The sequence below is a fragment of the Neofelis nebulosa genome, chromosome 10 (genome assembly GCF_028018385.1).
Source record: "Neofelis nebulosa isolate mNeoNeb1 chromosome 10, mNeoNeb1.pri, whole genome shotgun sequence".
NCBI lineage: Eukaryota > Metazoa > Chordata > Mammalia > Carnivora > Felidae > Neofelis > Neofelis nebulosa.
Window position 1 is genome coordinate 9889342 of NC_080791.1, and position 23236 is coordinate 9912577.

At 44.3% G+C, this 23236-nt stretch overlaps 2 protein-coding genes and 1 pseudogene across 15 annotated transcripts in view; 2 read left to right on the forward strand and 1 right to left on the reverse strand.

The window, feature by feature from the left end:
- The first annotated feature begins 392 nt into the window (after nucleotides 1-392).
- Nucleotides 393-7313, forward strand: C10H11orf52 (chromosome 10 C11orf52 homolog). Of its 2 annotated transcripts, XM_058690290.1 has the most exons (4): nucleotides 438-637; nucleotides 5104-5141; nucleotides 6125-6180; nucleotides 6403-7313. In XM_058690290.1, the coding sequence occupies exons 1-4, from the start codon at nucleotides 606-608 to the stop codon at nucleotides 6649-6651; spliced, it is 375 nt and encodes a 124-aa protein (XP_058546273.1). In that variant the 5' UTR covers nucleotides 438-605; the 3' UTR covers nucleotides 6652-7313. The 2 variants fall into 2 exon arrangements, with proteins under 2 accessions (XP_058546272.1, XP_058546273.1); XM_058690289.1 differs by lacking the exon at nucleotides 5104-5141 and having other exon boundaries at nucleotides 393-637.
- Nucleotides 2794-3149, reverse strand: LOC131488440 (ATP synthase subunit ATP5MJ, mitochondrial-like; annotated as a pseudogene).
- Nucleotides 7314-7702: 389 nt separating the features above from the next.
- DIXDC1 (DIX domain containing 1) overlaps nucleotides 7703-23236 on the forward strand; it is a 71056-nt gene continuing 55522 nt past the window's right edge. For 2 of the 13 annotated variants that reach the window (XR_009250202.1, XM_058690232.1), the window contains exon 1: nucleotides 16544-16873. Coding sequence is in view for 10 of the 13 variants with exons in the window: in XM_058690232.1 (XP_058546215.1) it covers nucleotides 16814-16873 (60 nt within the window). In the remaining 3 variants the exon portion in view is untranslated. Of the gene's footprint in view, nucleotides 7824-8943; nucleotides 9036-16542; nucleotides 16874-23236 lie in introns of those variants that run through there. The other 11 variants (XM_058690228.1, XM_058690236.1, XM_058690237.1 and 8 more) reach the window with 11 other exon arrangements.

Here is a 23236-nt window from a genome sequence, read left to right on the forward strand (position 1 = left end):
TCTTTCACCATCGTGGAAAAAAGTGATCGGCTCACATCAATTCCAAAAGCAAGGGAGGATATGAAAGGAACCCATTTCCCTAAATTAAAATTTCCTAGAGACTCCAGTATTCAAGCCCAGATTCTGGACAGGGATAATAAGAAATTGATACTGATTACCTTGAAAGTAAAACTCCACTAAACCTGAGTAGTGCCGGGAAACACAAGGTAAGACCCTTGACTCCATTGTAGAGAATGTATTTCAATGACAGTGTGATGTAGTAGAGAAACATTTACTAAGGAAACCCAGAGCCCTTTGCCATCTCAGGTTTCTTTTCACTGAAGCTTGACGCTCAAAGTTATGGCTTCTTCAAAGCAGCTCCAAATCCCGAAGGTGAGATAGCTCTCACCTGGAGCCCACGTGTGTTCCTCTACCACTTGGCTGGTAACAGTCACCTGGGAATCATTCCAGCAGGTGGCTTCCAAAGTCCAACCTGCTAGGTTGAAATCTGACACTGATAGAGACTCCCCGGGAGCTCTTACTGAAAGCTAAACCAGGAACCAGGAAATGCACAAGCCTCTTTATGTAGAAAAACAGCTGGGCTCCCTCCGCGGCAACAGAGCACCATGGGAAACCGGCTTTGCTGCGGGGGACACTGGTGAGTAGGGGCAGGGGGTGGAGGGTAATGTCTCTGTTCGTGGACACGCAGGCCAAGAGAATAAGAGAAAGAGTGCAGCTAGTTCTCTATCAACCTCCCACAGCCACCTCCCTCTGCCTGGCACACCTCCCGGGTGCCAACACCAGAGCATTACCTCTTTCTGTGCTCACGTCTTTCAGAGAACACAGCCAAGCCTGCTGACGGTAGAATGGGCCAGAGCAGGATGGGAATGGTGAATTGGCACGGTTTCTCTCTGTCCTTCTCTTCCTCTCCTTTCCTTTCTCTCCCTTCCCTTCTTCCCCAGATGATGATGATAATTAATTATAGCATTGGCGAGCTTGCTATGTTCCAGGCACTTTTCAAACAATCTCGTTTACTCTTCCCCACAATGCTATGAGGGGAGGTGGCCTTACTCCTCCTGTTTTTACAGCTGAGAAGCTGAGGTTCAGAGAAGTTGACTTGTTCCAAGTCACATGGCTAGTGAGCAAATAAATCAACATTCCAATCCAGGTCTGTCTGACTTCAGAGCCCAGACTTTTAACCACTACATAATTCTGCCCTCTCAAATCAAGGAAATCAACTTTAGAGAAATGTTTGTTTAAAGGGGTAGAAGTGGAGAGAAGGAGAATATCCATGAAATATTTGAATATAGCTTTCACACTTGTGTGACTTTCGGCAAATCCTGTAACTTCTCTTTTTCCTCATGTGTACAATATAGATAGCATGACCTATGTTTAGATCATAGGTTTGAAGAGCAGAGGATATGTGAAAGCCTCACAGTAAATTATTCATAGTGTTTTTACTGTTCTTTCCCAGAGTTGTAACCACTCCAAACTCCCGGACCTGGTTTTATCCTGTTCACTGTTTTCTTAGCTATACATTCCAAGCCTGGGTCAGTCTTGAGGATGTCTTGCTTGTGAAAAAAAAAAAAATCATTATATTTAGAAAAATAGATAAGGCACATTGAAAAGCACATATGATTTGGAATCTGTACATTGGATTCAAGTCCAGTTCTTATTACTCATTCATTTATCAAACAAATATTATATTGAATACCTATATATACCACGTATAATGACAGATGCAGAGGACGTAGCAATAATAGGAAATTTGGCCCCTCCCTCCTTGAGTAAGATACCAAAGTTCTAGGGCCTTAGTTGACCTCTCTGTAAGACGGAAACAATGATAAATTTCCCAGAATTTTATCAGGGTTGGGAGGAAAAAATTCACTTTTTAAACTCTCAGATATCCCATAGACACAGGACATTTAGGAACATAAAAGATTTTCTACAGAAAAGAGTGTAACAACTTCTTTCACTTCCTTTGTTCCAAGTTTTCATATTCTTCATTTTTGGTTAATTTTTCCTCTGATGGTGGTAATCACAGCAATCAGCTTTCACTGATGCTCATTATATGTCAGGCACTTAGCTGAGTATTTTACATTAATTATTTTATGTAATTCTTATGACAATCCATGGGGTTTAGGTTCTGTTATTATCCTTACTAATAAGAAAATGAAAGCCTGATTAAGCCAAAAACTTGCTGAAATTCACACAGCTAATCTGATAACATCAGTCTGGCGCTAGAGCCTGGCTAGAAACACTACCCCCCCCCCGATATTCTAACCAAAATATACTTTTTTCCCCTTAAAATATTAGTAGATATTTTAAGTAGATAAATGTTGTTTCCCTCTGTTTCTCATTATCTCAATAAACTTACAGAAACTGATAGTATGACAACTAAAAAGATTTTTATTTTAAATTTATCATTATTATTATTATTATTATTATTATTTTCTGATTACAAAAGTAATACATTCACCACAGAAAATTTGGAAAGTATCAAAGAGCAGGAAATAAGCAACCATAAATATACTAAATATATTTATAGCAATCATAAATGACAGAAACATTTTAGTATATTTCCATGTAATCCTCTCCTTCCTTCCTTCCTTCCTTCCTTCCTTCCTTCCTTCCTTCCTTCCTTCCTTCCTTTCTTTCTTTTTTTGGTGCACCTCACAGTTACATTTATTCATGCCACAAAGGAAACCACACGTCCACAAGTGTGCAGCAATGCTCCATGTTCCCATCTAACAGTTTGCTGAGATTTACAGCCAGACTGAAGCTCCACCTGACGTGTACTCTAAGTAAAGTGGGTTAATGATAACCATGAGCAGGTGCGGGACTGGAAGCTTTCAAAGCTTTACTTCTTTTACCCTGGTCTTATAAACGATGAAGCCTATGCACCCCATTCCTACCCAAATATCCTGGTAAAACTGGGTATAGTAGGGCTTCGTGGGGACCCAAACATTTTTAACAAGAGTTGGAAACATCTGGGCACAGGACCCCCTCCCGCTCCCGCTCAGCCCACCCCAACCTGCACAGTGACTCAGAAAGATCACCTCCATGCAATCCTTCTGAAATGTTTATGTGCATAGGTTTAATCCCAAAACATTATTATCTTTTTACTAACTTGACAAAGATTAAGATTTTCCATGCTATTGGGTGTTCTTCCAACATCTTTCTTTTTTTTTTTTTTTTCAAATTTTTGAGAAAGAGGGAGACAGAGTGTGAGCAGAAGGGTGGGGGATGCAGACACACACACACACACACACACACACACACACACACACACAGAGAGAGAGAGAGAGAGAGAGAGAGAGAGAGAGAATCCCAATGAGGGGCTTAAACCCCCAAACCACAAGATCACAACCTGAGCCATAGACACTTAACCAACTGAGTCACCCAGGCGCCCTCTTGCACATCTTTCTTAAGTGGATGTACAATGTTCCATTTATAGAAGATGCCATTTATGTAGTCATTTCCCGATGTTGGACATTTAGGGTATTTCCTATTTTTTGCAATTGTAAATAATGCTACAATGAGCATCCATATTTGCACCTAATTATTTCTTAGGATATGGAATTGCTACATCAGAGGATACACATTTTATGTTTAAGCCTCCTTATACTTCTTGTCAATTGCATTCTTGGAAAATTGAGTCATTTTTTTTCATACTACCAATACAGGAGAGTGCCCATTTAGTTTCCTGAATTCTGAGCTAAAAATAAAATCCTGTCAACTGTGAGTCTAACTGAATATTCCATTTAGGTTGTGTCCAGGCATTATATAGTATCCAACTTGGGAAAAGGCTCCATTCACTAAAATTGGGTCACCCAAACCTGTGACTTTAAAATTTATATTCTCTTCATCCATTTAAGTAGAAGTAAGTAGGAGAACAGTAGCAACAAGGGGGAAAGAATTATAGGCTAAGATAAGGCTATGACCAGGCAGAGGTAAAAAATAAATTAATTAATAACAAAAATATTAAAAAAAAAAGAGGAAGAGCTGAAGTGGCAGAAGCAGAAAATAGAAGTAGAAAGACCTAGAAGTGGTTTCAGAGTTTTTTTCTTCTGAACCACCTGTAAAGTTCAGATGGTGACTCTATCTGCTCTCAACTCAGCAAGCTGCATTAAAACCAAAAGCCACACCAAAACACAAAACTCTGTCAGAAGTGTGGGAAAATCCTGATTTTTCCACAGCAGTAAAATGGACATGATTTAGAAGCTTCCCTCTCTCTCTCTTTTTCTATTTAGTTAGCAAAAGAAGGAAATTTCATTAGGGAGACAGAGGTCAGAACAGATAGGGTTGGCGCTGGTGAGAGTTGGAAATGTACTAGCAAGAAAAAGCATCCGGAGTAAGCTTCAAACTATTCAGCCTATTTCCTCAGACAAGTGTTTTTCTCTGGCCATCAAACAGTTGACAATCGCGCGTAGACACCCTGGCTCCACTAGAGACCCCAGGGGCTCAGAAATGAGGTCTGTCCTGCAGCAAGGGCAGGGGAGCTGAGTCACTCACCAAATTCAGAGCTCCCTGTGCTGTGGATGTTAAAGGTTAAATATCTCTCACTTTCTCTGTTAATTAAAAACAAGGACATGGAAACAGGGAGGGAGATTGCCTATTAGAAAAGGGCTTGGAGGGGTCCTAACTAGTTAACCCTGGTTGTGGCAGCTTCTGTGACTCCCAGAATGGGAACCCTATGTTAGCAGAGACTGTGGAACAAGAAAAATAATAAAACACTGAGTGCTGTAGCAAGAGGGTCTCTGAATCCAGGAATATCCCATTTTTTGGCAGGTTTCCCTTACCCTCTGCTGGGATTAGCCTGTTAGACAATCCCAGAATAGCCCTCAACCCAGCTATATCCCTGGCGTGTTGTGCCTGATTGCCTGCGGCTGTATTTTGGGTTTGGTTATGTCAGTTGTACCACTCCACCTTCCAGAACCATCCTTGTGGGAGAGATGTGGTACCCTTGATAAACACTTTCTGGCTGGCTCAGGGTGAATCGTTGTTAGAGGGAAGTGAGGGAAGGTCATCCCAGAATGTTAAGGAGGCACAGAACAAATGATAAAGGTGGGAAGAGAGAGGCCAGGACTCTCACACGTGGGTGATCTGTGTTTCACTTCACAGGAGCTGCCCATCAACTTCCCAGAGGAAAAAGAAAATGGGTAACTGGGCTTTGGGGGCGGGGGCTTGGAGTGGTCAAATGAGAGAAGAGAAAGTACTGGAACCAGTGTTTTTGGAAAGGGCATAAGAATGAAAAGGAGGAGTATCCCTTGGAAGGGATAAAGGGAGACAGTACACCAGAGAAAATCTTTTGGTTACTGGGTCCCAGATCAGCGCTGAAATTCTGGGTCTCATTCTTTCTGTTATCTTAGAGTGGCAAGCTTGGTTGTTCATTCTTTCATTCACCCAGCAAAAATTAACTGAACACTTACAGTGTATATGAGGTGCTCTGCTGGGTCCCAAGGAGGCAGAGGAGCACAAGAAGAGCTGAAAATCAAGTCTGAGAGACTTGTTTACACATAAACGAGAACTGCAATGTAGTCTACTAGTGCTGTAATAGACTCATACTCACACCATGGGAGAATGAGGGAAAACACCAATGTCGAAGGAATAATAGCAAATTCTCAGGCTGGAGGAGGAGCAGAGGAAAGGGTATTTCAGGCAGTGCAATCATCTCATGTAGAAGGAAGGTAGGAAGGAAGGAAAGAAGAAGGGGAGGGAGGAAGGAGAAAGAGACTGACTTGATTGAAAGTGACCAACTGGTGTAGCTGAGCACTCACACTCTGCACTCTAATAGTCTGTATGATTATCTGTCTCCTCCAGCAGACAGTAAGCTCCCTGAGGCAGAGAAAATAGCCTGCTCATCCTTCAATGCCCAGAATGGGTCACAGAGCCCAGCATATAACAGGCTCTCAGCATATGTTTGTTGAACTGTGTTAGGGGTGGGTGAAAACTGAGGATGGAAGATATCAGTGGCAGAGTGTGAAAGGAGTTTGGATGTGGGGATGGTAGCAGTGAAAGCGGTGAACCCAGAGGCAGGGGGATTAGTTAGAAGCCCACTGTAATAGCTTAACAGACAATTCAAAGAGGGCAAGCTCAGGCAGCTCAAGAGATAATGGATTTAAGGTGGATTTCTGCCTCTCAGAAAGCCAAGCAAGACGGACATTGAAGCAGCAGCAGCAGCAGCAGAATGGCACCAAGGTAATGACAGGCCCCCGTCCCTTCCGGGGGGCTGTTCAGATATAGGATCTGAGGTTCCCGCTTTTTCACCCTGGGATGCATCTGGTCATCTTGAACCAGAACTTGCTGGTTCTGCCCTACAAAGGAGCAGAGCGAGGGGACATCAGTATAGCTGACCCTGCTTTGCAGATGAGGGGCAAAAGCAAGCCAAGTACCTCCCTTAATGCTGTCAATTTCTTGCAGGCCCATGACACAACAGGACGTATGTATGAGCAGGTGTTAGAGAAGCCTGCGTCTCAGGAGAGGAGTCGAGGCCTTAGTGTGAAGGAGAACAGCTTACATTATGCAGACATTCAAGTGTACAGCTGTACCCAGCCACGCTCTGCTCTGGAAGTGAAGCATCTTCAGTCAGAAAATGCTACAGAATACGCAACCCTTCGCTTCCCCCAGGCCACGCCCCGCTACGACAGCAAGAACGGCACCCTGGTGTGAGCCTTGGGGAGGAAGGGCCTGTTTCCGTCATTTCGCCACTACTCCTGTGGGGAGACTCTGCTTTGGGGAATTGGCTGGTGGCCCAGAGATGGCTGCCACGTTTTCAACTTAACTCCAGAACCCCAGTGAGAGTCCCCCATTCTTGCTCTCTCCTCTAGGCCTACCTTTAATTTGCCACCGCGAGCTTGGAGTTGTTTTCGGGCTGGTTAGGGGCGGATGGAGTTCCACAAAAGGAGGGACCAGGAGGAGCATGCCAAAATTTTTTTGACCCCTACCTTTGCTCTTGCTTTCAAGAAAAGTGAAGGAAGAACAGGTTACCTCAGCACTTAAGTTGATTTTGTTAGGCTTAATTTAATGGTGTCTCTTTTATACACCTTAAATCTAAAGCTGAAGAAGAAGTGCTCTGGAAAAGCATTCTGAGTTCTCATACCAGCCCCCAGGGCTGGCTTGGGCAATTCCCTCAATGGTTGGGTCAAAGGTCTCAGAACCTAAAAAAGACAAACGAGGGCAGGGGTGAGGCGTGGAGGAAGCAATTCCCTGACCACCGGTTACACGTATTTCAAGTCACTGACAGCACTGCATGACCCGGAAACTCCCTTTGGCTGGACCGTAGGCTCTCGCAGGTGCAAAGTCTCTGGGATCAATAAATCGCATAAGGAACATGCCTGGTGCGTGTTGCGGGGTGGGGGTCTGCGGGCTCTACGTAAGTGCAGCAGGTCTCGCTTAGCCTAAGGGCGGCGGGGAAATCCAGACCCTTCGCGCCCTACTCCACAGGCCTTGGCTGAGCCCGAGCTGGGATGAGGTTTGCACGCCCAGGAGGCGGGCTCTCATCTGCGGAAGGGGGGCGCTCCCTGGGCGGGATCCTGGCAGTCAGGAGGCGGGGTTGGCTCGGGCCGCAGGAGGCCGGTCCGGAAGGCAGGGGGCGGGGTCAAGACCCGCCGGGGGTTGTGGTCGGGGAGGTTAGGAGGCGGGGCCGGACAGGCAGGGGGCGGGGCCCAGGTAAGCTGGGGCTGGCTGGCGCTGGCCGGTGGTGGGCGGGGCCAGGTCGGGCCCGGCCTCCGCGTCACCATGGCAGCGGGAACGCGGCGGCGGCGGCCCTGCAGCTGCAGGAGGCCGTGCTCGGAAAGGCTGGGGACAGAGATGTTGAACCAGACGGACCGATGAGTTAAGAGGTAGGTGGTAAAAGGTGGGAGGTGCCTGGGAAATAGAATTACCACCGGTTGAGCTTTCAGATCAGAAATGGGGACACACGGAGGCGTGAGATGGAGGCGGCTGGGGGAGGGTGGGAGGGGGGGCGTTGAGGAGAAGGAGGCGGAAGTTTCAGGTTCTGAACAGCTCTAAGCCTTACAGGTTCTTAGGATGCCGTTCCTGATTTGGACTTTCAGAGCTTGGAGACCCGAGTAGTAATGCAAATCCCCTTTCAGTCTGTACGCCATCCTGCCCAAATACCAATGCCCTTCAGTTTATCCCCGAGAGGGACGATTCCTTAAGACTGACACAGTACTGAGAATGGAATCACAGCACGAGAGAGTTGTTAAATAATAGTACCAACTTCGTAGAATGTTTGTAGTTAAAAAGCACTTGGAACAGTACATAGTATGTAATCAAATATCGGCTGCCATTATCATCAGTATCATCATTTTCCCACCCTGTTCTCTGGCACAGACCTAGCGCAAGTGGATTCAGAAGAAGTGACTAGAAAACTTCATCACTAATTGGCAGAGCAACTCCCTAGCCTGCTACTATTAACTGGGGGGCAATAAAGTGAACTTTATTTCCAACGGTAACTTACCATGACGGTCAAATGTGACAATGTAGGTGATAAGACTTTGTAAACTTAAAGTACTACGTAAAACATTTCTGCCTTAAAATATAAATGCGGCCTTTCTACGTTAAAACGGAATTCCTGAGGGTGAATAGAAGTGCATGGCAGAAGCTGAGCTCCCAGTGTTTGTCCTGATTGTCTTCAGAATCCTTCCTATGATCGTTGACTGATAAACATAGGGAGGAGGGAAAATGCATCCTTGCTTGACTGATAGGGAAGCATTGCTCTTTACTTTATTACTATTAAGCCTAAGTGCGTAGTTTTTAAAATGCCCTTGGGATAGCCCTGTTGTGATTACAGTATCTTTGGCTGGATTTCTTACTAACCAGGGTACTATTTCTGAAACTTCTAGATGGCATATGTTGGTAGATTTGGAGCAGGAGCTTGACCCTAATAGATTGGTTTATCTTTGGAATGTTTTTTTCCTGTTCTGTATTTTTGCACATTCTCCCTCTTCCTATTTTAAGGTGGCCCTGATCCGGCTTTTCTAGGCACTCTGAAGATGGGGACTCAAGTGGTTAGGAGACTCTGTAACTCCCTGCTGCCCACAGAGCCCTCTGTAAGTTTCTGGTGTACTGTTGAAAGGAGTGTGATGACATTAATGGAATTTTAGTACAGTTCTACAACTGGGGTTTCTCCATCAGGACTCAGATCCTGGAACAAAATTGTCATATATTTGCTTTCTTCTCTTGCTACCCCTTCTTGTGGAAATTCTAGCTCCCTTGATTCATTACTAATAAAATATTGAAAATTATAGCAATTAATCAGAATATATGCATTGTTTAAAAGATTTAAATGTTTGTGATAGAAATAATTCATGACAATTATAGAGCATTTAAGAAATATTGCAAACCATGATTTTAAAAAAAAACAATAATGCTTCCATCCAGAAGCCCTCAATGTTAATATTTTAGAATGTAGAATTTTCTTCTAGCCTTTTTATATGTATATTACTTACATATTTAAGATTAAATTATGCACACGCTTTTTGACTTGCTTTTTTTAACTTAATGTTTGTTAATATGAAATTGTTAAAATATTTGTTTTAGTAGGTCTACAAATGTTTGGTAAACATTATAATGATTCTAATTTTCTTGACCATTTTTCTGTTTGTTGGACTTTTAGGTTCTCCTCACCCATTGTAAATAATGAATTGATTTCCTCATTTAAGACTTCTTTTCCTTAGGGTTGAGTTCCAGAAGTAGAATCCCTACCTCAAAGAATGTGAACATTTTAAGTAATAAGTTACCTTTTAAAGGAAGAATCCTGGTGTCAAATTATATATACATCCTCCAGAAAGCAGAGGGTCATCAGCTGAGAGATAGAAGGCTTCTTGGTAGAAATCTGGCTACCTCTTGCAATGAGATCTTAGGTCCTGAAGAAAGATGATTTCATCATAGTTATGAACCCTAACATATTATGAATGTCAGTCCAGAGGTATGGGGGCTTGTAGTGTTTACACAGTAGAGAAATTCAAGGATTACTTTCAAAATATCCACCAGATGTCGCTAGTCTTAATCTAATTTTTACCCACAGGATTACTAGCAGATAACTTTTGAAACATGAATTTAAAAAATTCATGTAGAATATATTTGCATGTCTGCTTAAGTACAGTTTATATTAAGCACTAGCATCTGGTGATTACTTTGGCAACATCCTACTCGTCTCTTACCATTCTGTCTCTTTTTTCCTTTTTCTACCCACTCAGTCTGTCACACTCACCCTGTACACTCTGTCCCCACATACTAATATTGGATTCTCAGTTTTAGTAGTCGTCCTTTTACTATTCTTTTTTTCAGTCTTGTTTCTTCCCTCTATGTGTATTCATGTATTTATGTGTAACTGTGAGTTCCTGAATTTTTGTCTAAAAGAATAGAACGTGGCATATAATGACATATAACAGATCCTCAACATATATCTAGTGAATGTTTAATGAAAAAAATGCATTGATGAAGGAGAAGAAAATATAGGAGGATACCAGGAATTATTTATATTTGTCTTGGAAATACACTGAAAGAGACAAAGATTCACACTTATTTTTTTTAAAATAAATTTATAAATTTATTTATTTATTTTTGATAGAGAGCTCAAGTGAGCAAGAGGCAGAGAGAGAGAGAATCCCATGAGGTGCAGAGAGAGGGACAGAGAAAGAGTACGAGCCCAGAGTGGGGCTTGATGCTTAATGGACTGAGGCACCCAGGCACCCTAATTCACACTTCTAAATTATAATTAAGTGTTAAGTGCTATAATACAGAACATGCTATTGATGTGATTTGAAGTCTGGGTCCGAGAGCAACGGTTAAGAAAGAATTCTTGAGACATTTTTGGTGCCAAAAATGAGTTTTTATTATAGCACAGGGAGAGGACCCTTGAGCAGAAAGAGCTGCCCCGTAATTGTGAGGTGCGACAGATTATATATTTTTAAGTTTGTGGAGGGAACAGGGGGGAGTATAGATAGCATAGTTTCCAAGGAATTTCTGTATGCTGAAAGCAGGGACTACAGGACCTTGGAGATCTGGCTGTTGTCAAGATGAAGTTGCTTTTAGTCTCTAATAAAATATCAACATTAAGGCAGCCATCAGTTCCTTGATGAATGTCATGCTCTGCATGCCTCAGATATTTATCAGTGGGCTGCAAGTTGTGAGATTTATTTAGTTAAATTTTCTTGCTTTTGTTCTCATCATGATGACTTTTGAATTATATAGACTTTTAAAAAATGCTTATTTATTTTTGAGCGAGAGAGTGTGAGTGGGGTAGGGGCAGTTAGAGAGAGGGACAGAGGATCTAAAGTGGGCTCCACAGTGACAACAGTGATCCCCATGTGGGGCTCAAACACACGAACCATGACATCATGACCAGAGCCAAAGTTGGACACTCAACTGACTGAGCCACCCAGGCACCCATGACCTTTGGATTATAAAAAGAGGAATATTGATTTATTGAGTATCTACTTATGTGCCAGGAAATATTTTTGGTTCTAGAGATAAACCAGTAACAAAACATAACAAAATTCCCTGCTTTCATGGACCTGATATTCTGGGCAGGGAGAGACTGACAATAAGCAAATGAGCAAATAAATATAGACTATAGAGGACAGTGATGAATACTAGGAAGAAAAATAAAAATAAATCAGGCAAAAGAGGTTTGGGAGTGCCTGGGTGAGGGAGTGTTGCCATTTTAAATAGAGTGGTCAGAGAAGGCCAAAGAGATAAAGTGATATTTGAGCAGAAACCTGAAAAAAAGAACAAGAATGAACCATGGGTTATCTGGGGCGTGAGGGTTCCAGACTGATTAAAATCAGATCCATCTTGATTAAGAAAAACCAAAAGTAGTCACAGGAGTTTCATGAGGAAGCAGAACTTGAGGTAGGCATAATAAGGATTTGAGTAGCAGAAGCGTGGGACATTCTAGACAGGACAGTCATGAAGGCACGGGAGGCAAAAATGGGCCCTGGAAATGTGGGAGACAGTGAGGAGCCTGCCAACCCGAGCATAGGCAATTTGGGGGACAGCCATAAGAGCAGGGCATGAGGAATTTATATCTGATGGGAAAAGGGATTATTTGAAAACATTTGAGCATTTGAGCAGCAAGATGAATGCATTGTCTAAGGAAGATTAAGGGGTGTAGACTAGCAGAAAAGCCTGGAGACAAAGAGAGCAGTTTAGGAGCCAGGACACGTTTGTAGCCTTTGCCGGTAGATGTGAGCCCTTTTGTGTACATTTATGCTGATGTCTCTGAAGATAAATGCAGTAGAAATTGTAAACATACATTACGAAACCCGCTACTGTATGAAAACAGAAAAAGATGAAGAAATTATTTCAGAGTCATTTAAAATATTTCCATTGACAATTTTAATTATTTGTTTATTCAGACTGCCTTTCTGCTTCTTTATAGTCATTAATGATTGCCTACAATAGATGTATTAAATTTACATAGGTATGAATTTCACACATTTTACTTCTACATAGGCAGAAGTCACGGTATTTTTACCAAATGACAATTCTGTTTAAAGCTCAAAGTCTTACTTAGGCTAACATGTTATTATCTGTATTAATATAAGTGATGAATGAGTTTGCCAGTGTTTCCTCCACTCATTCATTCATTCATTCATCCAACTAAACACATTTACTGAGTACCTTTTTTCTTTATTTTATTTTTTTTTTTCAACGTTTTTTTATTTTTTTTTATTTTTGGGACAGAGAGAGACAGAGCATGAACGGGGGAGGGGCAGAGAGAGAGGGAGACACAGAATCGGAAACATGCTCCAGGCTCCGAGCCATCAGCCCAGAGCCCGGAGCCCGACGTGGGGCTCGAACTCACAGACCGCGAGATCGTGACCTGGCTGAAGTCGGACGCTTAACCGACTGCGCCACCCAGGCGCCCCAGTACCTTTTTTCTTTAAAGTTTATTTATTTATTTTGAGAGAGAGAGAGAGAGAGAGAAACCCAAGCCAGTTCCATGCTGTCAATGCAGAGCCTGATGCAGGGCTCAATCCCACGAACCATGAGATCATGACCTGAGCTGAGATCAAGAGTCAGTTGCTTAATCCACTGAGCCATGCAGGCGCCCCGACATTTACTGAATACCTTTTGTGTGGAAAGCATCATATAAAAGTATTGCATAATGATTAAGCCAGACTTTGGTTTCACCACTTAGCAGCAATAGGATCTGGAGCAAATTACTTATCCTCTAGACCTTTCTTTCTTCATCTATAAAATGGGGTTAATAAACAATTCCTACTGTTTATGGTAATTGTGACCATCAAATGAGCTAACATATGTAAGCACTTAGTATTGGGCTTGGCACATAATAAAAGTTCAATTTTGCTATTATTATTGTTGTAGATTGATATTTGTGTAGCTTTTAGTTGGTGAGGTAAGTCTCTGCCATTATTGTTAAAATCATATAGGACTGAAGAGGTCTGGTATAATTTCAGAAATCAGGCAGCATGGCAGAGATGTGCAGAAAGCAGCTTGCTTGGACCCTTTGCTTCTCCTCCCAGGCAGAGAGAATGACAAGCCAGCAGTGGTGGGAGTGGTTCCAGCTACCTGGACTGGCTTGCAGTTTTCCCCACACTCCAGCACTATGAGATGCAGATCATTGGCCTAGTTATTCCTGGTTCATTTAGCTAACCCACTTACTCTCTCAGCTCTTATGTTGATATCACAGCAGAGTGAGATGGGGAAGATGGAAGGAATAGTCATTGTGAGTGCTGCTTAGAACAAGCTCAGTTCTTCACCTGGGCTATGTGGTTAGGTAGACCATGATAAATAAGGTGAGCACATCTTCTGAGCAAAAAAAACCTTGAGATTACATGCTCTAAAAGGGATTTTGTGCTTTTTCCAAGCATGAGAGGCAGACTATTTGTGCAAATATAATTTTTGGAACATCTCATTAGTTGTGTGGGGGAAAACACAGAATATTTTGAAATGGTACTATCTAAATTTAAACGAATTAAAATTAAATGCTATTGAAATTTTAGTTCCACATTTGCAATAGCCATGGTTTTTTTTAATGTTTGGTTTTGAGAGAGAGAGAGAGAGAGAAAGAGAGAGAGAGAGCGAGAGAGAGAGAGCGAGAGAGAGAGAGAGTACTAGCAGAGGAGGGTCAGAGAAACAGGGGGACAGAGGATCCAGAGCTGGTTCTGTGCTGACGGCATCCAGCCCTGATGTGGGGCTTGAATTCACGAACCGTGAGATCATGACCTGAGCCCAAGTCAGATGCTCAACCGACTAGACCACCCAGGCGCCCCACAATAGACACATTTTAAGTGCTCAATAAACACATGTAGCCAGTGTCCACTGGCCACTGGATTGGACGTCACAGATATAGAACATTCCCACCATCACATTGCACATGACTACTGTAGAGTATGTGGTTGACATAATTACAGACTTCTAGGGAATAGTGTAACTGTGGACCGAGTGCCCTGTAATAAATCTTGTATCTATTCACCACAGTTCCCTCTAATTCCTCCAGTGTACTGGAGGGGGGTGCAGGGCAAATAGCACAGGGCTGAGCATCAGAGGCATTTGGGTTCAGATCTTAGCGCCCATGCTGATTTGCTAAGTGACTGTAAATAACTCCCCTAGGCTTCATTCCTTCATGAGAGTCAAATGAAACTTCATCTTTTTAGCTTTAAAATCCAGTGATCTAATGAGTCTTTTCCCAGGAATATTGAGCTCACAGGTCCTACTTTGAAAAACGACTTGTTCTTTGAGAAACAGTGACCTTTTGGTATAGAACTATCCGCAGGGCCTCCCTCTGAAGTCTCAATATATTCGACTGTGTAAAAGAATGATGGGCTGTCAGAATCTATTTAGGGATCTACTGACTGAGTGTTTTGGTTTTGCATCACTATGCACATAGATGTGTTGCATACAATTTTACGTTGTTGGAAGTTTCATGCTTCTCTTTTAAAGGGGCCTTGTTGCAGTAATATGGGTTAGTCACTCACCTGATGATATTACACCGTGAGCTGTGGTCATGGCAAGGGGAATTTTTGGTAGTTAAATTCCCCAGCTAGTTATGAAGGACGGTGGTCTTCTGACTTTTGGGCTGATCAGGTGCAGTTTGATTTGGAGTCATGGCTTTTCCCCAGCCTTTGCAGAATTGAACACACAGCATTCATCCAATCAGCAGCACCCACTTAACACCTCTGCTGGCCTTCTGCTTCCTGCTTGCTGCCATCCTAGAAGAAGTGTGTCTTTCTCAGAAGTATCTTTGTGTTTAGCAGCTTCAGACATTCAGGCAAGATGATTCAGGATGTTTGGGGTACAGATTTTCTTTTTCTCTAGTGACCTGAGGAGGAGGAAGTCTTAGGTTGAAAAGAGCCATTACTGACTTTTCTTGCTAAGGTACCAATGGGAATTTGGGGAAGGAATGTGGGCCTTCTGCAAAAGCATGAGGGTAGATCCTAGCTCCTCAAACTGTCTTTGTCGCTGACCAGCTGTGTCCCTGGGCAAGGCCCTGACCTTTTCTGAGCCTTAACATTCTGTAAATCCTTCCCCTCCATCTGGGATCACGAGGTGTAACATAATATGGGGTGTTCTTTCAGCTTCCTGTTTTCCTATAGAAACAAGAATGTGCGCTGAAGAGTACAAAATGACTGGTATTCCTAAAAATAAATAATCAAGGCTGTGACTTCAATAACTAGCAACAGAGGGGAATAGCTCTCTGTTTCATTTGAGCAAGTTTTTACCTAACTCTTTCAAAAGCCCCAGGACATTTTTGTAGTGTTTATTTTAATTAAAATCCATTTAATTCATTTAAAGCTCACTAAAGATATGGGCTTTACCTTTTAGCGGCTATTTTTAAAAGAAAAAAAGAGAGGCTTTTTGGAGCATAGCCTTAGTGATACTTGGTTTACCCTCCATGTTTCTGTTGTGATCCTGTGTGATTTGTTAAGTACTACTTCTATTAAATGTTTGCTGATACCATCAGTAACTAAAGTTCTCTCTATCCTCTTTTTCCCCCTCTCCTTCTGGCTGGTTTATCTCACTTTTTTTTTTTTTTTTCTGTCCCTTCTGCTTCCCCTTCTTTAGCCTAACCTCACTGCCCAGGCCCCTTGTGGAAAAAGGTTGCTGTTTTTAGCTAGTCTGGGGGGAAAAAATCCTGATTCACTCCCCTCCCCACCCATCTTGTGGTGGGGCACTTGGCCTTAAATCAGCAGAAAGAGTGTGTGTGTGTGTGTGTGTGTGTGTGTGTGTGTGTTGTGTGTGTGTCCGCGCGCTCACTCCAGCACGCCTGCCTCCAGACCTGGTGGTATGCTAGTGTGTGATTGCAAGCACATGCACACGCCGGCACGCCTGCTGGTGTGTCAACGAGTGTATGTGTGTGCGCTCACGTGTGTGCATGCTCGCAGGGCGCGCACACACCGGCACGCCCGCCTGGAGGCCTGGTGTGTGTCTGCAGCGTAGGCACACACGCCCGCCCCCAGCCTGTTGTGTGTGTATTGTACGTTGTGTGTGTGTGTGTGTGTGTGTGTGTGTGTGTGTGTGTTAGTGTGTTTGTGTGTGTGCGCGCGCGCGCCCGCGGTGCTCCCCCTTACGCACGCGGGGCGGGGGGCTGCCAGCCAGCGCCCCTCCACCCTTTGCGCGCCCAGCTGTTTCTATAGGAACCGCGACAGCGCCCGGGCCCCTCCGGCAGAGGCCCCGGTGCGAGCATGCCCAGTGGAAGCCACTAGTTTGGCTCCGGTCTAGGTTTCCAGTAAGTGGCCTGCGGGACTCCGGAGAGATCCCCGTGAGCTGAGCGGAGAGTCTTTGTGTGCAGAAGGAGGAGGCGGTGGCGGCGGCCGCCTGACCTGGAGACCCCGCCCGGGAGCCCCCGCCAGGAACAATGCTAGCCTGCTTGACCCGGGGGAACTTACTGGACGTCCTGCAGGAGGGCTTCAATGAGGTAACTGTCTGCTCCTCCCACTCCCAGCTCCCCTCCCCCAGCGCCTCCCGCCTAATCTCTAGAAGGGGTTCTCCGTCCCCCCCGCCCCCCCACGTCCTCAAGGGGATCCCAGATCAGTTCCCCTGCAGAGCCCTAAGGGGCTAAAGTAGTGGGTATGGTGCAGACGAGATGGCTAACGGAGAAATCAGAAGGGCCCCCTACCTACAGCTAAGCTGGGCGATGCCTTTCCCTGGTGGCTCACCTGAGCCCAGCAGACAGGACCACAAACTTAGAGGTCATCTCCTTTCAAGCGAGGTGGTCTCCACCCTTCCCGGGCATTCTCCCCAAGAAAGCCCCCCTTCGGAGGGAAGCCCCTGAATGTATGACAGAAGTACTCATTCTTCAGGAGCTTACTGGGTGGGCCAAGTTAGGGGTGGGGTGGAATTGCATTGGTAGAAAGTTTGAGGGCAGGGTGGTCCACATGAAGTGCCGCCTTCCTGTTTATATCTCTTTCCAATTCCCAGGCTGTAGGTTTCTCCACAATCAAGGGCATGGTTGGCAGAGAGGACCTAAGAGCAGAGAGGTTGCTTGAGTTTCTGGGCCCAGTTCCGGGAAGTGGGAATTCATTCCGTACTGTGTAAGAGTGGGGAACTGGACCATCAATCTGACAGGCGGTATGTGCTAGGACTCCGGGGGCGGGGAAGGTGCTTTTTCTTTTCACTGTTTTATATCAGAATTCTGTTGTTGTTTCTTCCATGCCCTTTTGTGACCCAGGGAATTCTGGATTAGGATCCTACCCCATTGTGATTTGCTCCATGTGTCTTCCATTGCTTCTGAGCCCCACCCCTGTGGGTCGCCTTATTCCAGCATCCAGGGAGACCTTTACAAGGAGACCTAGGCTGTTAGTTGTGTCTTTCATCCTTTCTTCCTACCTCTCCCTCACTTCCCTCTATGTCTCTCTTAAATATAAGACTTTTTAAAGATTAGTTTAACACATGAATACATTGTCTTCTTAAATATGAACATTACAGACAAGACTGAGTGCCTTTGGCCACCCCTCCAATCCTGGCCTTTTCCCCAGAGGCTACCCTTCTCATGAATTTGCGCATGAGATTGTCTTTCTCCCTCTGCACTGTAGGCTCTTTCCTCAATTCCTGTTTCTAATTAAGAAGCTCTGCAGCTCACCTGTCTCAGAATCTTACCAGCCCTGGCCCCTGTGCCCCAGCCTTGTTCCTGACACAGAGGAAAACTGTAGAAATGCTGTCCTCACCTCATCAAGGGAGTCGGAATTTTCCTCTGGCTGAGGGATGTCACAACCTTCCCCGAAGGGCGGGGCTTGCATCCTGCCTGCACTGCAGGGCTCCTCATTGTGCACCAGCCCTCCCTGAACGGATTATTAAGAAAGATTATTAAGAAAGCTACACTCTGAGAGATGAAACACACACAAGCCAGGAAGCCACCTCTTTGAATGCTACCGGTATTCTGGGTTCCTCTTCTCTCACTCTTGGCCTCTGAGCGTCTCCTGGTCTCAGGCTTCCCTATCATTTGACTTATCCACTAATTGTGGCACAAGCTCGTTAGGTCCTTCCATGGCCTCCCCCGCTTTTTTTTTTTTTTAACTCTTCCCCCCCCCCCCCCGCCAGCACCATCCCCAGTATCGGGTCCCACTGTCTTATTAGGAGGAGGAAAGCAGCATAGTCAGCCCTAGCCTTTGCCTTCTCATCCTTTTTACCCCTGAACCTTTCAGCTGAAAAGCCGGGTAAACTGAAGAGGCAAAAGGCTTGGCTGCATTTTCATGCTTTAGTGTGCTTCCATAAATATCCTCTGACCTCCCATTCTTGTAAAACGTAAGGAAAAAGGACAGCGGGTGAGTTTTCTGCTTGTGGTGGTAACACAGTCTCTTGGCCAAAACAACACACACCAATTTATAATTAACTCATCTAGAATAATGCAGCAATGCCTCTTGTCCCTCTCTGATATTTGATTTTTCTGCCCATCCTGTCAGTTTCCCTCCACTCCTTTCACAGACTTAGGTACAATCCATCCCTTCTATTTGTAGATTCTTCTGTTTGTAGAATTCTGATAGCCAATAAATACTTATGGTTTCTCTCAGAAATTGACATCATCTAAATAATACTAACAGTGATTTGTTAAATCCCAGTGGCTCCTTAGAGTGTAAATAATTCTTTCACATACATAATAAATTATATTAATAATTATTTTCACGGCTCCTGAGTGGCTCAGTTGGTTAAGCGCGGGACTTGGTCTCAGGTCATGATCTCCCAGTTTGTGGGTTCGAGCCCCGCATAGGGCTCTGTGCTGACATCTCAGAGCCTGGAGCCTGCTGTGTCTCCCTTTCTCTTTCCCCTTCTCCCACTCATGCTCTGTCTCTCTCTTTCAAAAATAAATGTTAAAAATAATTCTTTTCACATAGAGAATCACATTTAGTGGTACAGAATAATGCTACAATTGGTTATTTCAGACTTGATGGAGGCCTGATTGATCTATTGCAGCTTCTAGGGTTGCTTAATAGATCCAGTAATATTCTATCTGTTTTGTTAGAGTCATGTGATAAGGATGTAAATAAGGACTTAAAAGCTGGTGTCAGAATACACTTTGATTCCTCTGGGAAACTCTTCCTACTGAGGCTAAGAATACCACACATGTGTCCAATCATCTCCGGGGAATGATCCAAGCATATCTGAAGCCATTCTTCATCACCCAGATGCTCTATAGATCTGTGTGGTTAGGGCTGTGACCTCATTCTGTGTGGCAGAGAAAACTGCCACAGGAAATGAAGCTTTGGCCTTAATTGGTTAATTATAAGGGAATCCTGCAGCAGAGAAAAACCCTGCCTTCTGAATCAAGGCTTCCCTCCACACATTGTTGGCCTCTGTTCTCAGTCCATTTGCCACCATGCATGACCACTTTCTTCCACATTCCCTGGACAAATCCCTGGCTTCAACACACCTGACAAATTACCCACAGACTTGATCTATGTCAGTGCTGTGAATGCAGTTCCTTTCATTGACATGGTTAATCTGCATTGTGAATTATCCACAAATTTTGGCTGCTGCCATATTCTGTAGCCTACCCTGGCTGTCATCCCCTGTCTCCTGTGTTCTGGGCCTGGCCAGGCTTTCCATGTTGCACATTTTTCCCATTCTGCATGTGCCTTAAAGCTGTTTTTTTCCTCTGCTACTTGGTGTTGATGTCGTCATATGAGCGTTGTCTTTGGCTGATGTGCCAACATTCGTTTCTGCAAGTGTTTTTTGGGCGGCTGAACTTACTTTTAAAAAGACTTCAGTGATTGTGTTGGAAGATTTTGATAGACCTGAGGCTCTAATATGGTTTGGCTAATAAACATTCACTCATTCAGTTGTCTGGTTCATTTACCGGGCAAAGGGATGGATGAAATAATTGAAGCAGGAACACCTGGTTCTTGCTTCCAAGGAAGTTACAGGGAGTAATTTGTAGGTGTACTGAAAAAAACCGTAATGGGATGCTTAATGTGGTAAGCATCCTAAAAGGGGTAGTGTTCATGGGAGATCATAGGGCTAGCTTCTACTTAATGTTATCCTGAAAAGCACCAACTATTTACCAACCTACCTGCTCGCTGAGACCAGACTTTTTTCCCCGCATGGTAAAAACATGCATGGAAGCACTCACTCAACAGACATTCACTGAATTGCTATGTTTACCAGACACCTTGCCAGGCTCTGGAAATAGAAGTCAAATAACGTCTAGTCTGTTCCTTAGTGGAACTCATAGGTCAGTGAAAATAAAGTAAATATTCAGAGTATCAAACCCGGGGAAACTGTGGTGTTGTAGAAATCTTATTTGTCAGGCAGGGTGAACCTGAGCCTGGCTGTTGTGTAAATGGCCTGAGGGGCTGAAAGTTATGGGGAATGATTTATTAAAGTGTTGGTCAACTGGAAGTGACTTGTCTGAGCCTTCATTTTTAAAACGTGTGACCTGGAAGACTTTCCGGGTAGAATAGTAGACATTTGTATTCCCACATGGAAATTCATCCGCACGGTGGTCCCTGAGAAATTCAAGAAGAGCCTTTGTCTGGTGTCGTCCCCTAAGGGGGACGTAGAAAGCGTGGAACGCTGCAGCAAACCTCACCCCTCTGCCCCATGCTTCCACGAAGTAGGGTTTGCAACATGGGGCCAACCAGAGGCTTCCAGATATTTCCACAATGAATTCCTCTGTGCTTTGCTGTAGAAATTAAAAGGCCCGTTAAGTCTTCAATGTAACAAAGCACTACACTCCCCAACCACCACCACCTCTTCTTCCTCCTCCTCCTCCTCCCCCTCCTTCTTCTAATCTTGACTGATTTCTCCTCTCCTCACCCAGGCTCATTGGCTTTGTTCCCACAGGAGTCAATGCCAGCTAAACAGATGCTCCCAGGCAGCAAGCTATCAGGCAGCTTTCTGTTCCTCATGGTGAGTGAAGGGCTGGCCAGGCGTGTGGAGCAGTGATAGGGTGCTGTTTGCCAAGTACCACTCCCCTAGGCACTTCAGAGAGACTGGGGAGCACCGCAAATGCTTCACTGGCCATTACTGGCCTTGTGTAGGCTGCAGGGACCAGAGTCTCAAAATGACACTTTACTGAATATATTTCCTTGTATGTTAACCCCCAACCAGGCCCCATTTAAGTGGTAATGAACATGACCTTCAATGGTCAGGGATGGTAAGGGAATAGGGAACCAATCCCAAAGGCTCTAAGAGTCGCTCCATGACCTGTTTCTAGGATAGGCAACACTTGTAGACTTATATAGTGATGTCCCATTCATTCATTCATTCACATTCATTTATTGAGCACTTACTTTATAACTTGTACTGAAGGAACAAAGTGTTTGTGGAACTTGCAACTAGTGGAAATTTTAAAATAAGGTTAGGAGGGGCACCTGGGTGGCTCAGTCTTTTGAGTGTCTGACTTTAGCTCAGGTTGTGATCCCGTGGTCTGTAGGATAAAGCCCTGAATCAGGCTCTCTGCTGTCAGTGCAGAACCAGCTTTGGATCCTCTGTCTACTTTTCTCTCAGCCCCTTCTTCATTTGAGTGGGTGTGCTCTCTTTCTCTCTCCCTCTTAAAAATAAATAAACATTTTTTTAAAAAGATAAGGTTAGGAGATGAAATCTTTCAGAAAATCTTTGGGTTTTGGGGCGCCTGGGTGGCTCAGTTGGTTGAGCGTCCAGGTTCAGCTCAGGTCATGATCTCGCGGCTCATGAGTTCAGGCCCTGCATCGGGCTCTGTGCTGACAGCTCAGAGCCTGGAGCCTGCTTCAGATTCTGTGTCTCCCTGTCTCTCTGCCCCTCCCCAACTCACGCTGTGTCTCTCTCTGCCTCTCAAAAATAAAACTAATAAAAAAAATTTTTTTTTAAAAAAAAAAGAAAATCTTCGGTTTTTCACCTTGTGGAATATTATCCTTTGACCACCAGGCTGAACTCTAATATGAAGAGCGCTGCCTATATGGGAAGAAGAAATTTAATGGTATTTTTACTTGTGATCTTTATTTTTACCTAATTAGCCACCAGGTTCAATGAATAAGTAGCCTTTCCTGGCTCAGTAAAGGCCTGAAAGAGTTAACAGAAAAGCTATACCATATTATGTTCTCTTCCTGGCAGAATTCAGGCCAAGAAGAACTCAAGGTTTCCAAACCTGCCTTCCCCCCCAGTTTCTCAGCAGGGTCTCCCCACCCCCTCATCTTCTGTAGTTGGAGGGTCTCAGTTCTACACAGGAGTCTGGTTTCACTGTGAAGCTGATTTCCTTCCTGAGCCAGTCAGATCTCCTCCTGAACTCTAGCACACCACCAAAGCCCTGCTGCTTTTTTTTGTTTGCCTTTCTTGCTTCCCAGCAGGGAGCCACAGAGCTCACTTTTGGATGCTTCTACACTAGGAACAGTAAATCATAGACTTTCCTGGTAAAGCCCAGTCAGTGCCTTTTGCAAGTCTAACCAAACAAGTCCCCTGCAGGAAGTCTCTTTGACCTTGAGACTTAGAGGAGACAGAGAGGAGAGGCTGGGTTTGCAAACTTGTTTGGAAGGAGGGGCAGGTCCCAAAGAAAAACAGGAAAGAAAGTTACAGTTGGCACAAGAGTGGTCTCAAGGTCAAGATTCCTATATGAGTGAAGATGGTGAACAGAACTGTCTCTACTTGGAAGAGTTTTAACTTATATTGTAGGACTATTTGGAGTGTCTTCGAGGGAGCTGATGGAGATTATGGGATTGCTAAGGGCCGCCCACACCAGCCACTCTTTGGTGCTACTGCTGCTGACACAGCTTTATAGCCGTTCGGTCTCACCAAGCCAAAATCCTGCTCAGACAGCTGAGGAGTGTTGCTGTACCTACTTTTCTTCCCCCTGATGCCCAACTCAAAGGAC

Bases quoted from the DNA above. Each gene is read 5' to 3' on its own strand.
- C10H11orf52 (XM_058690289.1), top strand. From the start codon at position 547: ATGCACAAGCCTCTTTATGTAGAAAAACAGCTGGGCTCCCTCCGCGGC. The intron at 638-6,124 runs GTGAGTAGGGGC...TCTGCCTCTCAG, and splicing joins CTTTGCTGCGGGGGACACTG to AAAGCCAAGCAAGACGGACA. The intron at 6,181-6,402 runs GTAATGACAGGC...AATTTCTTGCAG, and splicing joins AGCAGCAGAATGGCACCAAG to GCCCATGACACAACAGGACG.